Source organism: Brachypodium distachyon, chromosome 4 (assembly GCF_000005505.3).
Source record: "Brachypodium distachyon strain Bd21 chromosome 4, Brachypodium_distachyon_v3.0, whole genome shotgun sequence".
NCBI lineage: Eukaryota > Viridiplantae > Streptophyta > Magnoliopsida > Poales > Poaceae > Brachypodium > Brachypodium distachyon.
The window spans coordinates 33,097,943-33,106,721 of record NC_016134.3 but is presented as its reverse complement, the minus strand read 5'-3'; the positions used below and the strand labels follow the sequence as shown (position 1 = coordinate 33,106,721).

General features: G+C 41.1%; 1 protein-coding gene across 1 annotated transcript; it reads right to left on the bottom strand.

Moving 5' to 3' along the window:
• Positions 1-3,040: 3,040 nt before the first annotated feature.
• Positions 3,041-6,812, bottom strand: LOC112268685 (polyadenylate-binding protein-interacting protein 8-like). The gene is made up of 8 exons (XM_024454628.1): positions 6,561-6,812; positions 5,309-5,353; positions 3,835-3,907; positions 3,626-3,741; positions 3,498-3,542; positions 3,361-3,408; positions 3,168-3,239; positions 3,041-3,076 (listed from the first exon to the last, which is right to left on the bottom strand). Exons 1-8 carry the CDS (start codon positions 6,810-6,812, stop codon positions 3,041-3,043), a joined length of 687 nt encoding a protein of 228 aa, XP_024310396.1.
• Between the last annotated feature and the right edge of the window lie 1,967 nt (positions 6,813-8,779).

Genomic DNA, 8,779 nt, shown 5'->3' with positions numbered 1-8,779 from the left:
AAAGAAAACTAGTAGGACTTCGAACTGCAGAAAAGGCACAATTATAAGAGGGTAACCAAATCGGGGGGAAAACTAGTCAAGTGTGTGGAACAACATCTAGCACAAAACTGAAAGTTTCCGAAGTGAGTCAGACTCCCAGTACGTCATCTCGAGATCTAGATGTTTTTTTCCTTTCCGCAAAAGAAAAAAAGAAGAAGTTTGTTTTTCGAGACTCCCAGCACGCACGTCAGCACGAGATCTAGCTAGAAATAATCAACCACGCATAAGAGAGATCGCTACCCGGCTAGCAAAACCATTGGATATACATCTCTTTGATCTGCTTTGCTCTAGAAAGAAGCAAACAAATCAATTCCAAGCTACGGGATCAAATCAGAAACTCACGGCTCGCCCCCTACGTAGCGAGCCGGAGCAAATCCAACTATCCAAGAAACTCACGGTATCGAGAAAGGAAAGCGTGTACTTAACCCAACCAAAGGAAACGAAAACAATAATAATTGAACTGCGGCAGCAGGAAGCTAGGGACGAAAATAATTGAAGACATACGTTTCGTACTCTTCTTGCCCTGGGCCTCGTCTTGGGGACTGCATTATTCTTCCCCACGTCGGAGACGACGACGGGATGGCCGACCACCACGGGAGCTGGCGTGACGGCGGACACTGGCGGCGCTACCGCACTAGAGTTCCGTCGTCCGTCCTGGCGGAGCCACCGAGGGACGAACTCCGCAGCGAGCGGGTTGAGCTTAGACCGGGAGGCTCCAGCTGCAGGCACGAGTTGCGGAGCGAGCGGGTTCACTTGTTGAGGCGCGTCCATGGCCATGGGGAGAGAAGGAAGGAGAGGGGGCGGATTTGGCACTAGCGAGTAGGAAGTGTGTGGCGTGGTTCATGCATATAGGAACCCCCCCCCCCCCCCCCCCCCCGCTGGGCCTGGGGCGCGTGCTAGCTCCTCCCCGAGCTCGGGACCATTTTTCCCTCGGTCAGCATTGCCATGTGACGGCTGCGTCCGCTTGCACCTTACTCAGTTGCAAGCTGTTTCCATGACAAGAGGGGCAGCGTTCAAATGCGGAACGGATGTCAGTGGCGTGTGTGGGTGGATGGCTCGGTGTGTGTAATGCACAAGGCCACCAAAAACTGCAAGCTCACGCTGGACGTCTGGCTCTTCCGGCCGGGTCCACAACTCCAGTCAGATTGCGGCATACTTTTGGATGCATCTGGAACTAAGGCCAGCTAAAACAGTAAGCTTTTATGTTGGCTCCTCTTGCTTAATCGTCTCAATACCAGATCGAGCTATGCTGCAGAAGAAGAACTTGAGCCTGCCCTATGAATGTGTAATGTGTTCTATGTCAATCTTACCACATGCAGAGACTAGAGCTCACTTGTTCTTTCACTGCCATTTGCTCGCGATTGCATTTGCATGTTAGAAATACTTATGTCCTCAATTCAGGCCATGCACCAACGTTCATCAGAATTTCAGAACACTTACACAAAGTGCCATTCTTTATGGAGATTGCTACAATTGCCTGTTGGATCATATGGAGGGATCCGCAATGACTGGCACGCTGCCATCTCTCTTCAGATGTAGAAAACTCTTCAAAGATGAGATGCATGCATCTTGTTTTCCATATAGGGCCAAGAGAAAGACTTGTGCTAAACTTGAGGATTGGCTTTCCCCTCTTTTAGATAGCGCCTAATAACTTTCTGTTATCTTTGTAATTACGACTTCATATTTATGTATAAAATTGGCACTAGATCTATGATCTAGTACTGTTTTCCCTAAAAAAAGGGGGAAAATATGTCTAGCTCGTCACCTACAGACGCTGGGGTATGGAGCCCACATTACTGTGGGCTTGCTCGGAGAGATCGTATGGAACGTTTTGCGGGTGAGCTAGGCCGGGTGGGCCGTGGGGGTGAGGCATCGATCCAGCACCTGCGGTCCTCCCTTCTTTGTTGATGCCTCCTTTAGCTGTACCGCGCAGGCGAGTAGTGATTTTTTTTGCTGCATTGCCAATAAAACATAAGCAGTAGACATCACTACACGCGTGATCCTCCAAAGAATAAGTGTAAAAGGGCAATCTCTTATTAATTCTTTTCTCATTTTTGTCGTAGAATTGGTGTTGCAGTGTGTGAATGGAGGAGCCGCATTAATGGTGTATATTGGGTGATTGCAAGGTGAGACATACAAGGTAATCACGTCCGAACAAGCATACGAACATTAATGATCGAAAAAATAACATCTTGAGATTCTCAATCACTCCAACGTTCTAGGTAATCATAAGTACGTCTGGGAGATTGTGAAGGGTTTATTACATGGAAACAATCCGAAGGTGCCATTCTCATGCATAAATCTTCACGGTACTACCTTGGGCTCAGAAGATAGATAGCCAACGGTCATCACTCGCGACACAATTAACTTATTAGTTTCTGATTGGTGTCTTTGACGGAGTCACCCTGATGAATGTAAAAGCAGCTTGTGTTTAGTCATGGTCGACACATAAGGTTGTGAAGTGATGACACGGAGGATTATATATATCAAACCTGATAGGAAGGTCCATCGCGTATATGCCAACAGAGCGCAAAGCAGCAATGGCAGCACTAACCTGCAATTAATTTACATAAATGACATTATGATAATATGTTAATTTACATAAACCTGATAGGAAGGTCCATCGCGTATATGTTAATTTTCCAAATATATAATTTTTATCAATTCAATGTAGAAAACCTATGTATGTGTCATGCATAAACGTTTCTGGTTTGCAAAAATGAGGTAACATTTTATTTCATGTACGTGTTTGATTTCTTGTAACTCATAAATACATATTAATGGGCAAAGAACATATTTTCTTAAAAGAAGAGCATAATTATTTATGTCTAACATATACACAATTTATGCCTAATATTATCAACATAATACAAGTATAGTAATATATAGTAGTTTTTAATTTAACTAGTTGTTCTACGTATTAGGCATCATTCCAAGCAAATATCTACTCGGAAAAAACTAAGTGGGTATGTACATATGAGTGTGCTGTTACATAAGATAATTAAGCCAAAGCAGGTACAGAAACAATATCAACAAACTAACACATTACACAGTAAATGGGGATTGGGGAATGACATGTGAAACAAGGTTACATAAGATATCCAGAATCTAGATTTTGATATCAATACCTCTGCAAACTCAACAAAAGCTACGCCGGTGACATGATGGTTGTCATCACCAAGAAGCCTTACACGAGAAACCTATAATGCATTAAAACAAGGATGGCATAAATATTGTAGAATTGTTCCATTGCAAAAAAAAAAAAAAAACAAGAAGAGCGAAAATTTATTTTAGATGATATGATATGTTGCTAGTTCTAACCGATCCAAAATTCGCCTTGAAGAAGTCAACTAGCTCAGCGCAGGTGACCTAGATTTTTTTTTAAGAAGTAATGCTTAGGGAAAAAAATAAGTGGGAGAATCATTAGCATGCAGTAAAGAAAACAGCTGTTTACATACCCTCTTTTCAATTTTTGTGCAGTAGACTGTCCTAGAAGACATCTCCTTTTCACCACACAATGATTAAACATGATCATTACAGGATGTAATGCCAAAGAAATACACTAAAAACTTGAGATTTTGCTAACCTGGGAAAGGTATGATTGGTTGACAGGCTCCATGATCGCAGTCCTGGAAGGTTCTAACTTCAAAGGGCGGTTACGAATAGTGAGCCCCTTGAGATGCAATGCAGCAGATGCATCATCTGAAATGGGTGCAACATTTGTTTTTATATTTTATTTTCTATGAACTTCACTTTAAATGCATCAAAGTCAGTATTTATCCCTTTACAAGTTACCATGGTGTTGAAATTCTATAAATGCGAAGTGAAAACCAGATCTAGGTTTCCTGCAAAGCCGACAATGCACAACCTGTTTCAAAATAATATCAGTATGTTAATCACACTATTTTAATAATGATACATAACAATTAAATATATTAATTTTGAACATGAAGTACATTGCTCAGCATTAGACTATCTACATAATAACCCACTTGTGTGAAAAGAAAATGTCATACATAATGTGGACGTACAACACATTATCACACCACAACCATTTAAATGCATGATATTGGTGCATTTCAACACAAAGTAGAGAATGGCATTATAAAATTTTAAAAAAGAGTTTATAAAATAAAATAAATTAGTTGTTTGACGGTATTCATCTTTATGACCGCCTCTCAACTCATTGACACCCTAGAGATATAATAATATGAAAATATAAATGAAAAACAGAAATGCCTGATACTGATCGATGCTGATTGAAATTAAAAAATGCAGGCTTATCCTTCTCTTTCATCAATTGATATTCTCGCAATAAAAAGGTGTGCTGATTTTTGTACTGACAGGATAGAAGCATAAGGGTTGAAAGAAGTTAATTTCTTTCACGAATGCAAGTACTTTGTTTAGTTGCTTGTGACGAATTAATAGATGGAGTCCAGAGTAAATTAGTCAAAAGGTGCGCCCATGCACACTGAACAACCAATATAAGTGCACAACAGATCATTGTAATACAAAGAATAATTATTTTTCTAATTTTCCAAAGTATATCTAATTCTTGTCCCAAATATCTAATTGCACAATTACAAAAAGCTAGGCATGCATGCCAAAGAGATAAGACCTGCTTAGTTCTAATTGCATGCCAATTGTGTAAGAAAGATTATTATATCCTAAGAAAAAAGTAGTTTTCATAACTCTGCTTATGGAAATTATAATTTTTTTGTAAATGGCTTTTGTTGGGCATTTCATGGCCTAATGTTGACAAGTAATGTTGAATCCTCCAGTTCGAATACTATAACTATCCAAACGTCATCAATCTGCCTGATCAGTACAAGTATCCCTTACAACTCGTAAGCACAACACAAAGCTTATAGACTCCATTTTTTAATGTTAGTATTACTGTGGTACTTAGGTCTAGCCAATCATCACAACACGAGCTTAGGGAACATCTTGGTCCTCCTCAATATAATTAAGAGATTTTTTATGATGTAGCTACAAGTTCCTCTTAGGTGCTTCTCAATGATAGTTTAGCAGACACATATTAATTTACAATGTCAATTATACTACTATTAATTTACAATCTCAAGGTAAATAATGCATACACCATGCGAATAAAATTAACACCAGTCAATTAATCAATTAATAGTATGTGAAGCATGTGAACCAACGATGACTGTAATGTACATCACCTTGAAATAACATTGATTACATGTTTCAAAACTTGAAATGCATTTCTATAGTTATGATCCATATATGGGTCAGAACGACATACAGCTCCACAATGCCGGAAGAGATCAACCAAATCTTTCTCAGTAGCCTGAAATTAACAAATGCGTATAATGAACACTGTCATCTGAAAATGGCATATTACTTCATGAATGTAATGCATGGACAAGCATACTTACAGCGCGATGAATATTTGTGACGTAAATTGTTCTTCTTACTAATTCAGCTTGTTCTCGGGCCCTTCGTTCCTTGTGAGACAATCTGGTCCTCCCTCGCTGCGAGACATATGTTGTTGACCCTCTTTAGTAAACAAGTATCAATCATATAATTAAACAATGAACACTGTCAAAACAGAAGACCAAGCCATAACCAGTGTATGATGATTATACAACGAACCCTAGCAATGGGAAAGTCATTTCTACTTGCTTTGGTAGGTACCAGAGCCGCTCAGAGCGAACTGACAAGCCAACAAGTGGCACGAATTTACACATACATGTGAATTGATATTAGAATGAAATATTGAAATCGCAATGAAATTTGATTGATAAAGTTATGAAATATGAATGAAATAATATTTGATATTGTAATGAAATTTGATTGATGTCGTAATTTGTTTGATTGATACAAAATTGATATGGAATGAAATAGATTAATATTGGTACTTTTGGGCTCTTGTAGCTACTGGAGCCGGTAAAGAAATTGCTTTAGCCTATCTGCATAGTTCTAGAAGAAAAAACACCTACCAAATGTACAGTTAATTAGCTAGGAAGGATGCATGGGAAGAGCCCAACGCCGGATTGCATGTGTACGATGCACGCACAATTGAAAGGACTAGACTTTCCGTAAATTAAAACCAGAGTTAAACAAATTATCATGTCGAAGGGAGAAAAAAAACCCAGCAGGACTTTGAACTGACAGATCGAAAAGGCACAATTATAAGAGGGAAACCAAAACGGGGGCAAAACTAGTCATGTGTGGAAGGAACATCTAGCAAAAACTGAAAGATTCAGAAGTTAGTGTTTCCATATATACTCCCAGTAGGTCATCTCAAGATCTAGAAGACTAGAACTAATTAATCAACCGGCCATGCATCATATCCCTGATGAGAGACATCACATGGATTAAAGTTAAACCATCGGACATCCATCTATTTAATCTGCTAGCATTGCTCTAGAAAGAAGTAAACAAATCAAATCCAAGCTAGAAGAGTTTAACCCCCCAACCAAAGGAAACGGAAACAATAATAATTGAACTGCTGCAGCACGAAGGGGCAATATTTGAAGATATATGTTTCGTACTCTTCTTGGCCGCCTGGGCCTCGTCGTAGGGTCTGCATTATTCTTCCCCACGTCGGAGACGACCACAGGAGCCGGCGTGACGGCGGACACTGGCGCTACCGCAGTAGAGCTCCGCCCGTCCTGGCGGAGCCACCGCGGGACGAACTCCGCAGCGAGCGGGTTGAGCTTGGACCGGGAGGCTGCAGCTGCGGGCACGAGTTGCGGAGCGAGAGGGTTCAGACCGCTCACTGGTTGAGGCGCGTCCATGGCCATGGGGATTGATCGCCGACGGGAGACTAGCTGTATGGTGTGGAGCGCCGGGTGTGTGTGGCGTGGTTCATATAGCTAGGAACCCCCTGCTCGGTGCTGGGCCTGGGGCGCGTGCTCCTCCCCGGGGGCGGGACCATTTTTTTACCTCGGTCACCATTGCCATGTGACGACGGCTGCGTCCGCATGCACCTTACGCAAATGCAAGCTGTTTCCATGACATGAGGGGCAGCGGTCAAATGCGGAACGGATCTCAGTGGCATTTGTGGGTGGATGGCTCTGTGTGTGTAACGCACAAGGGACAAGGCCACCGAAAACTGCAAGCTCACGCTGGGACGTCTGGCTGTTCCGGCCGGGTCCACAACTCCAGGACAGTTTGCGGCCTCGGGAAATACACCTATCTCGTCAGGCGTCAGGTGTATACGTTACTTTGGCTGTGTGATGCAAAGGCCGGGGACGTTCCCTTTTCGAAAAAAAAAAAGGTGCATACACGTTACTACACTGGGATGGCAGGGAGAGATGGTATGGAACGTATTTGCGTGTGAGGCCTGCCGGATGGTATGCAGGGGCGGAGCTGGAGCTCGGCTCTCCCTGATGCACTAGTTTGACGCAACATAAAGTTTTAAATCAACATATAGTAGAATGGCCAATTGAAAGTACAGAAGCAAATAAGTATTTGAGCAGTACATTACCTTTTAATAAATTTGATTCTTCAAAGCCATGAAATACTCAACAACTTGATCATTAGTGACTTTTCTCAATTCTTCTTTCTCCATATAACAAATGAGATCATCATTCAAGCTGTCATCGTTGAGGCGATTGCGCAAATCCGTTTTCACTAGTTTCATGGCTGAAAAACACCTCTCAACCGTGGCGGTGGCAACAGGCAGCACAACTACTAGTTTCAACAATCGATAAAATGATGGATACATAATATGCCTCCTTGTTTGCACCAATTTTTTACAAAGCTCGGTGATTGTTGCTAAATTGGAAAAGCTGTCATCAGTGCGCACATCAGCAATATAGAGGCGTAGATCCTTATCAAGATCCCTCAAATCTCCAGAATCAAAATCTTGAGGATATAGTTTAGCCAAACTCGTCAGATTCTCCAAATTAAAATCACAAAATGCATCTCTTGGACTCAAAGCAGCTGGCCAAATAAGCAAATTAGAGGATGTCTCACTGAACCGATTGTCAAGCTCTTGTACTAGCCAATCAATAACTGCATTGAAGCAATCAACTTTATAGCGATGCTTGTTGATAATTCCAGTTTTCTTTCTTCTATTTTTTGGATCAACATATGCTTCTTCCATGTCCAGGTCTTCAATGTCATGTTTCTCACAAAATGCATAAACTTCACCTAGCAAAGATTCCCATCCATGTTCTCTAAGTTCAGTCAAAACAGTTCTAGTTGATTTGACACATTTCATGGCATTTACTATGTGTTGATCCTTCCTTTGCAGTGCTAATGACAATGTGTTTGCAGTTGTAAGGATTGTCAACATGAGATGCAAATAGAAGACAAAGTCGAAAGACTGAAAATACACTAGAAGACCATGTGTTTGGTCTCTATTTGTCCTGTCAGTGTCTTCTTTTTCCACATATTCTAGAACTTTAATAACTGATTTGAACATATCAACCAAACTTTTTAGTGTCTTGCCATGAGAACACCAACGAGTGTCACCAGGTCTTTGAAGGCATTCCTCTTGATTTAGTCTAGTTCCCATTGTAAGCTGACCACACCCTAAAGCCTTGTTCATTTCTTCAAGATTAATATCTCTAATCATGTCCCTTCGCTTGCAAGATCCACCCACCACATTTAACAAGGTAGAAATCATATTGAAGAAATTACTAACTCCTTTATGTTTTCTTACCACAACCACAACAACTAACTGAAGTTGGTGAGCAAAGCAATGAACATAATAAGTTGTGCTACTTTCTCTCATGACCAATGATTTGAGTCCATTAAACTG

Coding starts and splice junctions, on each gene's coding strand:
- LOC112268685 (XM_024454628.1), bottom strand. CDS start 6,812: ATGGCCATGGACGCGCCTCAACCAGTGAGCGGTCTGAACCCTCTCGCT. Junction 3,742..3,834: donor TATAGAATTTCAACACCATG/GTAACTTGTAAA, acceptor CACCCATTTCAG/ATGATGCATCTGCTGCATTG. Junction 3,077..3,167: donor CTTTTGTTGAGTTTGCAGAG/GTATTGATATCA, acceptor GTAATGTGTTAG/TTTGTTGATATTGTTTCTGT.